The 17,500-nt window shown below is 44.5% G+C and overlaps 2 protein-coding genes across 2 annotated transcripts in view; one reads left to right on the forward strand and one right to left on the reverse strand.

Annotated features, from left to right (window-relative positions):
- LOC135575108 (doublecortin domain-containing protein 2-like) overlaps nucleotides 1-17,500 on the reverse strand; it is a 492,912-nt gene that overhangs the window by 248,206 nt on the left and 227,206 nt on the right. The gene's annotated exons all lie outside the window — the stretch shown is intronic.
- Nucleotides 1-17,500, forward strand: part of LOC115118989 (lysophosphatidylcholine acyltransferase 1-like) — a 113,273-nt gene that overhangs the window by 7,688 nt on the left and 88,085 nt on the right. Inside the window, 3 exon segments of the mRNA XM_065027306.1 lie at nucleotides 6,303-6,442; nucleotides 17,063-17,091; nucleotides 17,094-17,276. Coding sequence (XP_064883378.1) covers nucleotides 6,303-6,442; nucleotides 17,063-17,091; nucleotides 17,094-17,276 — 352 coding nt within the window.

Raw genomic sequence — 17,500 nt, forward strand, 5'->3', positions numbered from 1 at the left:
ATCACGCTCTAGGCCTCAGCATCCTGCCTGCATCACGCTGTAGGCATCAGCATCCTGCCTGCATCACGCTGTAGGCCTCAGCATCCTGCCTGCATCACGCTGTAGGCTGTTGTTGCTATTCTGTTTCTTTCTCTGTCAAGAGAATAACATTTGGGTGATTCCCCTCTAGTCAGGGCCTGAATTAGACCTGGGACACCAGGTGGGTGATTCCCCTCTAGTCAGGGCCTGATTTAGACCTGGGACACCAGGTGGGTGATTCACCTCTAGTCAGGGCCTGATTTAGACCTGGGACACCAGGTGGGTGATTCACCTCTAGTCAGGGCCTGATTTAGACCTGGGACACCAGGTGGGTGATTCCCCTCTAGTCAGGGACTGATTTAGACCTGGGACACCAGGAGGGTGATTCCCCTCTAGTCAGGGACTGATTTAGACCTGGGACACCAGGTGGGTGATTCCCCTCTAGTCAGGGACTGATTTAGACCTGGGACACCAGGTGGGTGATTCCCCTCTAGTCAGGGACTGATTTAGACCTGGGACACCAGGTGGGTGATTCCCCTCTAGTCAGGGCCTGATTTAGACCTGGGACACCAGGTGGGTGATTCCCCTCTAGTCAGAGACTGATTTAGACCTGGGACACCAGGTGGGTGATTCCCCTCTAGTCAGGGACTGATTTAGACCTGGGACACCAGGAGGGTGATTCCCCTCTAGTCAGGGACTGATTTAGACCTGGGACACCAGGTGGGTGATTCCCCTCTAGTCAGGGCCTGATTTAGACCTGGGACACCAGGTGGGTGGTTCCCCTCTAGTCAGGGACTGATTTAGACCTGGGACACCAGGTGGGTGATTCCCCTCTAGTCAGGGCCTGATTTAGACCTGGGACACCAGGTGGGTGCAGTTCATTATCAGGTAGAACAGGAAGCCAGTAGTTGTCTGGACCTCCAGGGTAGGACTGGAATAAACTCCTGCGTTAGAAGCTTGTGTCTCGACAGTCTCCCGATCGTAAATGTCCCTCTTGTTTCAACTTATTCAACTCTCAAACTGTAATGAGAATCGTTTCCTCTGTGAAGCTGACCTCGGTGCTTTACTAGAATGTAGGCGAGGTTCCACCGCGGTTCACTTGGTATGTAGCCGTTATGTAAGTCTACACACCACTGAGACGGTCTGTGTCACAGTTGATAAGGGGAGGGGCATTTCAAGTCCTGTTATAGTTGTAGGCCTATTGTCATGGTAACGTGGCTGAAACCACTGACTCTTCCTCCCCGTTTCAGTAACACAGCACATGTTTTCATTCAGTGTGGCTGTGCACGTATTCTCACACGTTTGGATTCTCTATAAATATTTCCCAGAATGCATTGCATTCATAATGTAGGTTATTCTGCTCTCCATTCAGGGTATCGGGCGGGAAAATTATTTTTTGTTGTTAATGTAGACCAATGAAAGTAATTTAAAATGAGTTTGAGACAGTGTAGGCTAGGTGAACTCTCCTCTCCTCTGGCCGTCTGTTGACCAGCTCTCTGAATGGTTGTTGGGGACATTGCTAGCATGGGTTTAGAACTCTGTTTGTGTCGTGGATGAAGGGGTGTCCTGTATATATAGTGGATAAAGGGGTGTCCACATACTGCTGTATATATAGTGGATGAAGGGGTGTCCTGTATATATAGTGGATGAAGGGGTATCCTGTATATATAGTGGATGAAGGGGTGTCCTGTATATATAGTGGATGAAGGGGTGTCCTGTATATATAGTGGATGAAGGGGTGTCCTCATACTGCTGTGTATATATGTCGTACCTAACATGATGAGGAAGAGACGTGAGATCTGGGACCAGGCTATGCCGTTGCTACCAGTCTAGAGCCCACAGGGTTGTGTTGTATTATAGAGGGTAAAGAATGTCACACTGCTTGCTTAGCGTGACAACTTCCTCCTGATTCGGCCACTTTCCCCCCCCCCCGAGGCTCAAACCCCCAGGACGTCTGCCTGACAAACACGTGACCCCCCCCTGAAGCGTCTTATTAACGCAGTCGATGACTGAAAAAACGGTCTATTCAGGCTGGGTGGTGAGTTAGACATATTCTCATCTGCTACATGAGCCCAGAGGGATGTGTTGATCACCAGATGGTGTTTTAAAGCTCTGTTTCCCCTTTTAATGTTATTTTTTGTCAGGTTGCTTTTACCAAATATGGTCGTAGTCGTGGTAGTCGATCCACTGGGATGTTTCTGTGTTGACGTCTGTGAGTTACGTCTCTGTGTGGTTTGACTGTTAGTCCCAACTACCAGTCAGTCACTCTGTGTGGTTTGACTGTTAGTCCCAACTACCAGTCAGTCACTCTGTGTGGTTTGACTGATAGTCCCAACTACCAGTCAGTCACTCTGTGTGGTTTGACTGATAGTCCCAACTACCAGTCAGTCACTCTGTGTGGTTTGACTGACAGTCCCAACTACCAGTCAGTCACTCTGTGTGGTTTGACTGATAGTCCCAACTACAAGTCAGTAGTTGGGACTATCCCTTTAAAAGGAGAAGGAGCCAACCACTATCCCTTTAAAAGGAGAAGGAGCCAACCACTATCCCTTTAAAGGGAGCCAACCGCTATCCCTTTAAAAGGAGAAGGAGCCAACCACTATCCCTTTAAAAGGAGAAGGAGCCAACCACTATCCCTTTAAAAGGAGAAGGAGCCAACCACTATCCCTTTAAAAGGAGAAGGAGCCAACCGCTATCCCTTTAAAAGGAGAAGGAGCCAACCACTATCCCTTTAAAAGGAGAAGGAGCCAACCACTATCCCTTTAAAAGGAGAAGGAGCCAACCACTATCCCTTTAAAAGGAGAAGGAGCCAACTGCTATCCCTTTAAAAGGAGAAGGAGCCAACCACTATCCCTTTAAAAGGAGAAGGAGCCAACTGCTATCCCTTTAAAAGGAGATGGAGCCAACCACTATCCCTTTAAAAGGAGAAGGAGCCAACTGCTATCCCTTTAAAAGGAGATGGAGCCAACCGCTATCCCTTTAAAAGGAGAAGGAGCCAACCGCTATCCCTTTAAAAGGAGAAGGAGCCAACCACTATCCCTTTAAAGGGAGCCAACCACTATCCCTTTAAAAGGAGAAGGAGCCAACCGCTATCCCTTTAAAAGGAGAAGGAGCCAACCGCTATCCCTTTAAAAGGAGATGGAGCCAACCGCTATCCCTTTAAAAGGAGAAGGAGCCAACCACTATCCCTTTAAAAGGAGAAGGAGCCAACTGCTATCCCTTTAAAAGGAGATGGAGCCAACCACTATCCCTTTAAAGGAGAAGGAGCCAACCACTATCCCTTTAAAAGGAGAAGGAGCCAACCAGTATCCCTTTAAAAGGAGAAGGAGCCAACCACTATCCCTTTAAAGGGAGCCAACCACTATCCCTTTAAAGGGAGCCAACCACTATCCCTTTAAAATGAGAATATATACAGGACACCCCTTCATACACTATATATACAGCAGTATGTGGACAACCCTTCAAATGAGTGGATTCGGCTATTTCAGCCACACCCGTTGCTGACAGGTGTTTAAAATCGAGCACACATCCATGCAATCTCCATAGACAAACATTACCAGTAGAATGGCCTTACTAAAGACTTCAGTGACTCTCAACGTGGCAACGTCATAGGATGCCACCTTTCCAACAAGTCAAAATCGTCAAATTTCTGCCCTGCTAGAGCTGCCCCCCGGGTCAACTGTTTTTTAAAAAATTGTATTGATTTCACCTTTATTTAACCAGGTAGACTAGTTGAGAACACCTTTATTTAACCAGGTAGACTAGTTGAGAACACCTTTATTTAACCAGGTAGACTAGTTGAGAACACCTTTATTTAACCAGGTAGACTAGTTGAGAACACCTTTATTTAACCAGGTAGACTAGTTGAGAACACCTTTATTTAACCAGGTAGACTAGTTGAGAACACCTTTATTTAACCAGGTAGACTAGTTGAGAACACCTTTATTTAACCAGGTAGACTAGTTGAGAACACCTTTATTTAACCAGGTAGTCTAGTTGAGAACACCTTTATTTAACCAGGTAGACTAGTTGAGAACACCTTTATTTAACCAGGTAGACTAGTTGAGAACACCTTTATTTAACCAGGTAGACTAGTTGAGAACACCTTTATTTAACCAGGTAGACTAGTTGAGAACACCTTTATTTAACCAGGTAGACTAGTTGAGAACACCTTTTATTTAACCAGGTAGACTAGTTGAGAACACCTTTATTTAACCAGGTAGACTAGTTGAGAACACCTTTATTTAACCAGGTAGACTAGTTGAGAACACCTTTATTTAACCAGGTAGACTAGTTGAGAACACCTTTATTTAACCAGGTAGACTAGTTGAGAACACCTTTATTTAACCAGGTAGACTAGTTGAGAACAACTAATTTACAACTGCGACCTGGCCAAGATAAAGCAAAGCAGTGTGAACAGACAACAACACAGAGTTACACATGGAATAAACAAAACATACAGTCAATAACACCATAGACATAAAATCTATATACAGTGTGTACAAATGAGGTAAGATTAGGGAGGTAAAGGCAATAAATAGGCTGTAGTGGTGAAATAATTACAATTTAGCAATTAAATAGATGTGCAGAAGATGAGTGTGTGCAAGTAGAGATACTGGGGTGCAAAGGAGCAATAAATAAATAATAATAAAATAAAGGTTGTTGGATGGGCTATTTACAGATGGGCTATGTACAGATGGGCTATTTACAGATGGGCTATGTACAGGTGCAGTGATCTTATGCCTACTGTCAGTGCTGTTATTGTGAAGTGGAAACATCTAAGAGAAACAACGGCTCAGCCGCAAAGTGGTAGGCCACACAAGCTCACAGAACAGGACCGCTGAGTGCTGAAGCGCGTAAAAATCGTCTGTCTTCGTTGCAGCATTTCACTACCGAGTCACAAACTGCCTCTGGGAAGCAACATCAGCACAATAACTGTTCGTTGGGAGCTTCATGAAATGGGTTTCCGTGGCAGAGCAGCCGCACACAAGGCTAGGATCACCAAGCACAATGCCAAGCGTTGGCTGGAGTGGTGTAAATCTCGCCTCCATTGGACTCTGGAGCAGTGGAATCACGTTCTCTGGAGTGATGAATCACGCTTCCCCATCTGACAGTCCGATGGACAAATCTAGGTTTTGTCACGAACCGGCTCGTAGCCCGTAACAAAGAGGGAGACGACGTGGAGATAAGGAATATAGCAAAAATATATTTATTAACTAAAGTACACTGAATACAATTAACAATGGTGTGTGTGTGTGTGTGTGTGTAGTCAGTAATCAGTAGTGTGAGTGGATGTGTTCGTAGGAGGTGTTGAGAGGTGCCAAAACAAACAAACCACAAAATTCCACAACCAAAATCCACCAGTTTTGTCTACATGGAGAGAGTCTCCTCAATGAATGGGGGAAAGGTGTGTCCCATTTCGCTGACGACCCTCCCGGCTCCGCCCACCGACATCCTAATAAGGAAATCAAGAGCAAAGAGAAAGAAATTCGGCAGACAGAGTGGGAGGGTCGTCACAGTTACGGAGGGTCGTCACAGAGTGGGAGGGTCTTCACAGAGTGGGAGGGTCGTCACAGTTACGGAGGGTCGTCACAGTTACGGAGGGTCGTCACAGAGTGGGAGGGTCGTCACAGTTACGGAGGGTCGTCACAGTTACGGAGGGTCGTCACAGAGTGGGAGGGTCGTCACAGTTTGGGAGGGTCGTCACAGTTTGGGAGGGTCGTCACAGTTTGGGAGGGTCTTCACAGAGTGGGAGGGTCGTCACAGAGTGGGAGGGTCGTCACAGAGTGGGAGGGAGCTCTCTTCTATCTATCCAAGCTGTCTGTCTGTCTACAGCTCTCTTCTATCTATCCAAGCTGTCTGTCTACAGCTCTCTTCTATCTATCCAAGCTGTCTGTCTACAGCTCTCTTCTATCTATCCAAGCTGTCTGTCTACAGCTCTCTTCTATCTATCCAAGCTGTCTGTCTGTCTACAGCTCTCTTCTATCAATCCAAGCTGTCTGTCTACATCTCTCTTCTATCTATCCAAGCTGGCTGTCTGTCTACAGCTCTCTTCTATCTATCCAAGCTGTCTGTCTACAGCTCTCTTCTATCTATCCAAGGTGTCTGTCTACAGCTCTCTTCTATCTATCCAAGCTGTCTGTCTGTCTACAGCTCTCTTCTATCTATCCAAGCTGTCTGTCTACATCTCTCTTCTATCTATCCAAGCTGTCTGTCTACATCTCTCTTCTATCTATCCAAGCTGTCTGTCTACATCTCTCTTCTCCATCTTTGTCTCCATTCAGATAGCGTTGATGACGGTGACTCTGTTCCCCATCCGGTTGTTCCTGGCAGCCTTCATGATGCTGCTGGCCTGGCCCTTCGCCTTCATCGCCTCTGTGGGACGCAACGAGATGGTGGTGGAACCCCAGTCTCTATGGAGGAAGTATGTATACTAACCTAACCCATGACCCCTATAACCTTTAACCCCTATCCATCTGACCCTAACCCCAACTCTATGTGGGATGCCAACGAGATGGTGGTGGAACCCCAGTCTCTATGGAGAAGGTACATAGCCCTTATATAACATTACCTTTAACTTCTTGCATCGAGCCATCCCGGATCCGGGATCGTGAATACAGCCTCAAGCTCATTACCATAACGCAACGTTAACTATTCATGAAAATCGCAAATGAAATGAAATCAATATGCTAGCTCTCAAGCTTAGCCTTTTGTTAACAACACTGTCATCTCAGATTTTCAAATATATGCTTCTCAACCATAGCAAAACTAGCATTTGTGTAACAGTATTGATAGCTATTGATAGCTAGCATTAGCATTTAGCGTTAGCATTCAGCAGGCAACATTTTCACAAAAACCAGAAAATCATTCAAATAAAATAATTTACCTTTGAAGAACTTCGGATGTTTTCAATGAGGAGACTGTCAGTTAGATAGCAAATGTTCAGTTTTTCCTGAAAGATTATTTGTGCAGGAGAAATCGGTTCTTTTTTCTGCATCATGTTTGGCAACCAAAAAAAACGAAAATTCATTCATCCAAAACGCCAAACTTTCTTCCACATTAACTCCATAATATCGACTGAAACATGGTAAACGTTGTTTAGAATCAATCCTCAATGTGTTTTTCACATATCTCTAAATGATATATCATTCCTGGAGTCTCCTCTCTGTCTCAATCACATGGATGAATGCGAGCAGCTTGGAGATTATGCAACAATTTCAACAAAGGACACCGGGCGGACACGTGGTAAATGTAGTCTCTTATGGCCAATCTTCCAATGATATGCCTACAAATACGTCACAATGCTGCAGACAACTTGGAGAAACGATAGAAAGGGCAGGCTAATTCGTGGCGCTTTCACAGCCATATAAGGAGACAATGAAAAACAGAGCGTCAAAAATCCTGCTCATTTCCTGTTTGAAGTTTCATCTTGGTTTCGCCTGTAGCATCAGTTCTGGGGCACTCACAGATAATATCTTTGCAGTTTTGGAAACGTCAGAGTGTTTTCTTCCCAAAGCTGCCAATTATATGCATAGTCGAGCATCTTTTTGTGACAAAATATTGCGCTTAAAACGGGCACGTTTAGCGCCCCCATAGGATGAAGAGGTTAAGAAAAGATGAAACAACATCTCATGGAACGACAGGGGACTGTGAGGGGACAAACACACTCTAACACTCACTCTGAGATACATGAACCCTCTGTGGTTCACTCTGAGATACATGAACCCTCTGTGGTTCACTCTGAGATACATGAACCCTCTGTGGTTCACTCTGAGATACATGAACTCTCTGTGGTTCACTCTGAGATACATGAACCCTCTGTGGTTCCCTCTGAGATACATGAACCCTCTGTGGTTCACTCTGAGATACATGAACCCTCTGTGGTTCACTCTGAGATACATGAACCCTCTGTGGTTCACTCTGAGATACATGAACCCTCTGTGGTTCACTCTGAGATACATGAACCCTCTGCCCTCTGTGGTTCACTCTGAGATACATGAACCCTCTGTGGGTCACTCTGAGATACATGAACCCTCTGCCCTCTGTGGTTCACTCTGAGATACATGAACCCTCTGTGGTTCATTCTGAGATACATGAACCCTCTGGTTCACTCTGAGATACATGAACCCTCTGTGGTTCACTCTGAGATACATGAGACACTACAACAGAGAGAGGAAAGGGTTAGAGACACTACATCAGAGAGAGGAAAGGGTTATAGACACTACAACAGAGAGAGGAACGGGTTATAGACACTACAACAGAGAGAGGAAAGGGTTATAGACACTACAACAGAGAGAGGAAAGGGTTATAGACACTACAACAGAGAGAGGAGAAAGGGTTAGAGACACTACAACAGAGAGGGAAAGGGTTATAGACACTACAACAGAGAGAAAGGGTTAGAGACACACTAAACAGAGAGAGGAAAGGGTTATAGACACTACAACAGAGAGAGGAAAGGGTTATAGACACTACAACAGAGAGAGGAAAGGGTTATAGACACTACAACAGAGAGAGGAAAGGGTTAGAGACACTACAACAGAGAGAGGAAAGGGTTATAGACACTACAACAGAGAGAGGAAAGGGTTATAGACACTACAACAGAGAGAGGAAAGGGTTATAGACACTACAACAGAGAGAGGAAAGGGTTATAGACACTACAACAGAGGAAATGGTTATAGACACTACAACAGAGATAGGAAAGGGTTATAGACACTACAACAGAGAGAGGAAAGGGTTATAGACACTACAACAGAGAGAGGAAAGGGTTATAGACACTACAACAGAGGAAAGGGTTAGAGACACTACAACAAAGGAAATGGTTATAGACACTACAACAGAGAGGAAATGGTTTTTGACACTATAACAGAGAGAGGAAAGGGTTATAGACACTACAACAGAGAGAGGAAAGGGTTATAGACACTACAACATAGAGAGGAAAGGGTTATAGACACTACAACAGAGAGAGTAAAGGGTTATAGACACTACAACAGAGAGAGGAAAGGGTTATAGACACTACAACAGAGAGAGGAAAGGGTTATAGACACTACAACAGAGAGAGGAAAGGGTTACAGACACTACAACAGAGAGAGGAAAGGGTTAGAGACACTACAACAGAGGAAAGGGTTATAGACACTACAACAGAGAGAGGAAAGGGTTATAGACACTACAACAGAGAGAGGAAAGGGTTATAGACACTACAACAGAGAGAGGAAAGGGTTATAGACACTACAACAGAGAGAGGAAAGGGTTATAGACACTACAACAGAGAGAGGAAAGGGTTATAGACACTACAACAGAGAGAGGAAAGGGTTATAGACACTACAACAGAGGAAATGGTTATAGACACTACAACAGAGATAGGAAAGGGTTATAGACACTACAACAGAGAGAGGAAAGGGTTATAGACACTACAACAGAGAGAGGAAAGGGTTATAGACACTACAACAGAGGAAAGGGTTAGAGACACTACAACAAAGGAAATGGTTATAGACACTACAACAGAGAGAGGAAATGGTTTTTGACACTATAACAGAGAGAGGAAAGGGTTATAGACACTACAACAGAGAGAGGAAAGGGTTATAGACACTACAACATAGAGAGGAAAGGGTTATAGACACTACAACAGAGAGAGTAAAGGGTTATAGACACTACAACAGAGAGAGGAAAGGGTTATAGACACTACAACAGAGAGAGGAAAGGGTTATAGACACTACAACAGAGAGAGGAAAGGGTTACAGACACTACAACAGAGAGAGGAAAGGGTTAGAGACACTACAACAGAGGAAAGGGTTATAGACACTACAACAGAGAGGGGAAATGGTTATAGACACTACAACAGAGAGAGGAAAGGGTTATAGACACTACAACAGTGAGAGGAAAGGGTTATAGACACTACAACAGAGAGAGGAAAGGGTTATAGACACTACAACAGAGAGAGGAAAGGGTTATAGACACTACAACAGAGAGAGGAAAGGGTTATAGACACTACAACAGAGAGAGGAAAGGGTTATAGACACTACAACAGAGAGAGGAAAGGGTTATAGACATTACAACAGAGAGAGGAAAGGGTTATAGACACTACAACAGGGAGAGGAAATGGTTATAGACACTACAACAGAGAGAGTAAAGGGTTATAGACACTACAACAGAGAGAGGAAAGGGTTATAGACACTACAACAGAGAGAGGAAAGGGTTATAGACACTACAACAGAGAGAGGAAAGGGTTACAGACACTACAACAGAGAGAGGAAAGGGTTAGAGACACTACAACAGAGGAAAGGGTTATAGACACTACAACAGAGAGAGGAAAGGGTTATAGACACTACAACAGAGAGAGGAAAGGGTTATAGACACTACAACAGAGGAAAGGGTTAGAGACACTACAACAAAGGAAATGGTTATAGACACTACAACAGAGAGAGGAAATGGTTTTTGACACTATAACAGAGAGAGGAAAGGGTTATAGACACTACAACAGAGAGAGGAAAGGGTTATAGACACTACAACATAGAGAGGAAAGGGTTATAGACACTACAACAGAGAGAGTAAAGGGTTATAGACACTACAACAGAGAGAGGAAAGGGTTATAGACACTACAACAGAGAGAGGAAAGGGTTAGAGACACTACAACAGAGGAAAGGGTTATAGATACTACAACAGAGAGAGGAAAGGGTTATAGACACTACAACAGAGAGAGGAAAGGGTTATAGACACTACAACAGAGAGAGGAAAGGGTTATAGACACTACAACAGAGAGAGGAAAGGGTTATAGACACTACAACAGAGAGAGGAAAGGGTTATAGACACTACAACAGAGAGAGGAAAGGGTTAGAGACACTACAACAGAGAGAGGAAAGGGTTATAGACATTACAACAGAGAGAGGAAAGGGTTATAGACACTACAACAGAGAGAGGAAATGGTTATAGACACTACAACAGAGGAAAGGGTTATAGACACTACAACAGAGAGAGGAAAGGGTTATAGACACTACAACATAGAGAGGAAAGGGTTAGAGACACTACAACAGAGAGAGGAAAGGGTTATAGACACTACAACAGAGAGAGGAAATGGTTATAGACACTACAACAGAGAGAGGAAAGGGTTATAGACACTACAACAGAGAGAGGAAAGGGTTATAGACACTACAACAGAGAGAGGAAAGGGTTATAGACACTACAACAGAGAGAGGAAAGGGTTATAGACACTACAACAGAGAGAGGAAAGGGTTTTTGACACTACAGGGATGCTGGTCCATGTTGACTCAAATGCTTCCCCAGTTGTCAAGTTGTCTGGAAGTCCTTGGGGTGGTGGACCAATTTTGAGCGTGAAAAACCCAGCAGCGTTGCTGTTCTTGACACAAACCGGTGCGCCTGGCACCTACTACCATAACCCCGTTCAAAGCCCCTTGAATCTTTTGTCTTGTCCATTCACCCTCTGAACGGCACACATACACAATCCATGTCTCAATTGTCTCAAGGCTTAAAATACATTATTTAACCAGGTCTCCTCCCCTTCATCTACACTGATTGAAGTGGATTTAACAGGTGGGATCAATAAGGGATCAATATCTTTCACCTGGTCAGTCTATGTCATGGAAAGAGCAGGTGTTCTTAATGTTTTGTTCACTCAGTGTATTTTGGTCTGTTTGAATTCATTAGTTTCTATTTCTGGTCGTGAATTAGGCTACATAACTGTTGAATAGAGGGTAGTGTCGTGGGTTGCCTCAGCCAGAGAGAGTTAGTGTGTCAATGTTTGACGACTGCCTGAGCCAGTCCCCTGTGGATTGGAGAAGCTTCTGGTGACTCTCCTCTCCTCTCCTCTCCTCTCCTCTCCTCTCCTCTCCTCTCCTCTCCTCTCCTCTCCTCTCCTCTCCTGTCTCCTCTCCTCTCCTCTCCTGTCCTCTCCTGTCCTCTCTCTCTCTCCTCTCCTCTCTCTCCTCTCCTCTCCTCTCCTCTCCTCTCCTCTCCTCCTCCTACTACAGTAGTGGTCTGTCTCATCACACCCAGTGGGAGTAAATGAGATGTGACTCATACTTAGAGAGGTGACAGCCTGCCTGTCAGGACACTGTCGTGTGATCTACTGTCTCTATCTGGGGGATGTTGTGTTGTAGAGCTGTGTGGTTTACTGTCTCTATCTGGGGGGATGTTGTGTTGTAGAGCTGTGTGGTTTACTGTCTCTGTCTGGGGGATGTTGTGTTGTAGAGCTGTGTGGTTTACTGTCTCTATCTGGGGGGATGTTGTAGAGCTGTGTGGTTTACTGTCTCTATCTGGGGGATGTTGTGTTGTAGAGCTGTGTGGTTTACTGTCTCTATCTGGGGGGATGTTGTGTTGTAGAGCTGTGTGGTTTACTGTCTCTGTCTGGGGGATGTTGTCTTCTAGAGCTGTGTGGTTTACTGTCTCTGTCTGGGGGATGTTGTGTTGTAGAGCTGTGTGGTTTACTGTCTCTGTCTGGGGGATGTTGTCTTCTAGAGCTGTGTGGTTTACTGTCTCTATCTGGGGGGATGTTGTGTTGTAGAGCTGTGTGGTTTACTGTCTCTGTCTGGGGATGTTGTCTTCTAGAGCTGTGTGGTTTACTGTCTCTGTCTGGGGGATGTTGTAGAGCTGTGTGGTTTACTGTCTCTATCTGGGGGATGTTGTGTTGTAGAGCTGTGTGGTTTACTGTCTCTATCTGGGGGATGTTGTGTTGTAGAGCTGTGTGGTTTACTGTCTCTATCTGGGGATGTTGTAGAGCTGTGTGGTTTACTGTCTCTATCTGGGGGATGTTGTGTTGTAGAGCTGTGTGGTTTACTGTCTCTATCTGGGGGGATGTTGTGTTGTAGAGCTGTGTGGTTTACTGTCTCTATCTGGGGGATGTTGTAGAGCTGTGTGGTTTACTGTCTCTATCTGGGGGATGTTGTAGAGCTGTGTGGTTTACTGTCTCTATCTGGGGGGATGTTGTGTTGTAGAGCTGTGTGGTTTACTGTCTCTATCTGGGGGATGTTGTAGAGCTGTGTGGTTTACTGTCTCTATCTGGGGGGATGTTGTGTTGTAGAGCTGTGTGGTTTACTGTCTCTATCTGGGGGATGTTGTGTTGTAGAGCTGTGTGGTTTACTGTCTCTATCTGGGGCGATGTTGTGTTGTAGAGCTGTGTGGTTTACTGTCTCTATCTGGGGGATGTTGTGTTGTAGAGCTGTGTGGTTTACTGTCTCTATCTCGGGGGATGTTGTGTTGTAGAGCTGTGTGGTTTACTGTCTCTGTCTGGGGGATGTTGTGTTGTAGAGCTGTGTGGTTTACTGTCTCTGTCTGGGGGATGTTGTGTTGTAGAGCTGTGTGGTTTACTGTCTCTATCTGGGGGGATGTTGTGTTGTAGAGCTGTGTGGTTTACTGTCTCTATCTGGGGGATGTTGTGTTGTAGAGCTGTGTGGTTTACTGTCTCTGTCTGGGGGATGTTGTGTTGTAGAGCTGTGTGGTTTACTGTCTCTATCTGGGGGGATGTTGTGTTGTAGAGCTGTGTGGTTTACTGTCTCTGTCTGGGGGATGTTGTGTTGTAGAGCTGTGTGGTTTACTGTCTCTGTCTGGGGGATGTTGTGTTGTAGAGCTGTGTGGTTTACTGTCTCTATCTGGGGGGATGTTGTGTTGTAGAGCTGTGTGGTTTACTGTCTCTATCTGGGGGATGTTGTAGAGCTGTGTGGTTTACTGTCTCTGTCTGGGGGATGTTGTGTTGTAGAGCTGTGTGGTTTACTGTCTCTGTCTGGGGGATGTTGTGTTGTAGAGCTGTGTGGTTTACTGTCTCTATCTGGGGGATGTTGTAGAGCTGTGTGGTTTACTGTCTCTGTCTGGGGGATGTTGTCTTGTAGAGCTGTGTGGTTTACTGTCTCTGTCTGGGGGATGTTGTGTTGTAGAGCTGTGTGGTTTACTGCCTCCACATTACATTATACTGCCTCCACATTACATTATACTGCCTCACATTACATTATACTGCCTCACATTACATTATACTGCCTCACATTACATTATACTGCCTCCAGGTCACATTACATTATACTGCCTCCTCATTACATTACACTGCCTCCACATTACATTATACTGCCTCCACATTACAGTATACTGCCTCCACATTACATTACATTATACTGCCTCCACATTACATTATACTGCCTCCACATTACATTATACTGCCTCCACATTACAGTATACTGCCTCCACATTACATTATACTGCCTCACATTACATTATACTGCCTCCACATTACATTATACTGCCTCCACATTACATTATACTGCCTCCACATTACATTATACTGCCTCCACATTACATTATACTGCCTCCATATTACAGTATACTGCCTCCACATTACATTATACTGCCTCCACATTACATTATACTGCCTCACATTACATTATACTGCCTCCAGGTCACATTACATTATACTGCCTCCTCATTACATTACACTGCCTCCACATTACATTATACTGCCTCCACATTACAGTATACTGCCTCCACATTACATTACATTATACTGCCTCCACATTACATTATACTGCCTCCACATTACATTATACTGCCTCCACATTACAGTATACTGCCTCCACATTACATTATACTGCCTCACATTACATTATACTGCCTCCACATTACATTATACTGCCTCCACATTACATTATACTGCCTCCACATTACATTATACTGCCTCACATTACATTATACTGCCTCCACATTACATTATACTGCCTCCACATTACATTATACTGCCTCCACATTACATTATACTGCCTCCACATTACATTATACTGCCTCCATATTACAGTATACTGCCTCCACATTACATTATACTGCCTCCACATTACATTATACTGCCTCCACATTACAGTATACTGCCTCCACATTACATTATACTGCCTCCACATTACATTGCATTATACTGCCTCACATTACATTATACTGCCTCCACATTACATTACATTATACTGCCCTACATTACATTATACTGCCTCCAGGTCACATTACATTATACTGCCTCCACATTACATTATACTGCCTCCATATTACATTATACTGCCTCACATTACATTATACTGCCTCCACATTACATTATACTGCCTCACATTACATTATACTGCCTCACATTACATTATACTGCCTCACATTGCATTATACTGCCTCACATTACATTATACTGCCTCCACATTACATTACATTATACTGCCTCCACATTACATTATACTGCCTCCACATTACATTATACTGCCTCCATATTACATTATACTGCCTCACATTACATTATACTGCCTCCACATTACATTATACTGCCTCACATTACATTATACTGCCTCCACATTACATTATACTGCCTCCACATTACATTATACTGCCTCCACATTACATTATACTCCCTCACATTACATTATACTGCCTCCACATTACATTATACTGCCTCCACATTACATTATACTGCCTCACATTACATTATACTGCCTCACATTACATTATACTGCCTCACATTACATTACATTATACTGCCTCCACATTACATTATACTGCCTCCACATTACATTATACTGCCTCCACATTACATTATACTGCCTCACATTACATTATACTGCCTCACATTACATTATACTGCCTCCACATTACATTATACTGCCTCCACATTACATTATACTGCCTCCACGTTGTGGTGTCTACTCAAAGTCTGTAGAATAATGGTTGTAGGGACTCTCCTGTTGTGGTGTCTGGAGAATAATGGTTGTAGGGACTCTCCTGCTGTGGTGTCTGCTCAATGTCTGGAGAATAATGGTTGTAGGGACTCTCCTGCTGTGGTGTCTGCCTAATGTCTGTAGAATAATGGTTGTAGGGACTCTCCTGTTGTGGTGTCTGTAGAATAATGGTTGTAGGGACTCTCCTGTTGTGGTGTCTGTAGAATAATGGTTGTAGGGACTCTCCTGTTGTGGTGTCTGTAGAATAATGGTTGTAGGGACTCTCCTGCTGTGGTGTCTATAGAATAATGGTTGTAGGGACTCTCCTGCTGTGGTGTCTATAGAATAATGGTTGTAGGGACTCTCCTGCTGTGGTGTCTATAGAATAATGGTTGTAGGGACTCTCCTGCTGTGGTGTCTATATAATAATGGTTGTAGGGACTCTCCTGCTGTGGTGTCTATATAATAATGGTTGTAGGGACTCTCCTGCTGTGGTGTCTGTAGAATAATGGTTGTAGGGACTCTCCTGCTGTGGTGTCTATATAATAATGGTTGTAGGGACTCTCCTGCTGTGGTGTCTATATAATAATGGTTGTAGGGACTCTCCTGCTGTGGTGTCTATATAATAATGGTTGTAGGGACTCTCCTGCTGTGGTGTCTGTAGAATAATGGTTGTAGGGACTCTCCTGCTGTGGTGTCTATATAATAATGGTTGTAGGGACTCTCCTGCTGTGGTGTCTGTAGAATAATGGTTGTAGGGACTCTCCTGCTGTGGTGTCTATATAATAATGGTTGTAGGGACTCTCCTGCTGTGGTGTCTATATAATAATGGTTGTAGGGACTCTCCTGCTGTGGTGTCTATATAATAATGGTTGTAGGGACTCTCCTGCTGTGGTGTCTATATAATAATGGTTGTAGGGACTCTCCTGCTGTGGTGTCTATATAATAATGGTTGTAGGGACTCTCCTGCTGTGGTGTCTATATAATAATGGTTGTAGGGACTCTCCTGCTGTGGTGTCTATATAATAATGGTTGTAGGGACTCTCCTGCTGTGGTGTCTATATAATAATGGTTGTAGGGACTCTCCTGCTGTGGTGTCTGTAGAATAATGGTTGTAGGGACTCTCCTGCTGTGGTGTCTATATAATAATGGTTGTAGGGACTCTCCTGCTGTGGTGTCTATAGAATAATGGTTGTAGGGACTCTCCTGCTGTGGTGTCTATATAATAATGGTTGTAGGGACTCTCCTGCTGTGGTGTCTATATAATAATGGTTGTAGGGACTCTCCTGCACACTGTACCGTCTATCCTCTAAATAAACAATGTTGCGTGGTTCTGTAAATAACTCAATGTAACTAATGTCTCTCTCCAGGTTTGTGGACGTGGCTCTGAGGACCATCATGGGGTCATGTGGTTTGCAGGAGGCTTCCATTGGATGACGGTGAAGGGGCGCCAGGCGCTACCGGCCGAGGCCCCTATCCTAACGCTGGGACCCCACTCCTCCTACTTCGATGCTATCCCCGTCACCATGTCCATGTCCTCCATCGTCATGAAGGCAGAGAGCAAGGACATCCCTGTCTGGGGCAGTGAGTAGGATTCTCTATGTCCCTCTGTCTCTCTGTCTCTCTTCCTCTCTGTCTGTGTCTCCCTCTCTCCCTCTGTCTCACTGTCTATTTCTCTGTCTCTGTCTCTCTCCCTCTGTCTCTCTCTCTCTCTCTCTCTGTTGGTGTCCCTGTCTCCCTCTCTCTCTCTCTCTCTCTCCCCTCTGTCTCTCTCTCCCTCTGTCATTCTGTCTCTGTCTCTCTCTGTC

Source organism: Oncorhynchus nerka, linkage group LG14, assembly GCF_034236695.1.
Source record: "Oncorhynchus nerka isolate Pitt River linkage group LG14, Oner_Uvic_2.0, whole genome shotgun sequence".
NCBI classification, from domain to species: Eukaryota; Metazoa; Chordata; class Actinopteri; order Salmoniformes; family Salmonidae; genus Oncorhynchus; species Oncorhynchus nerka.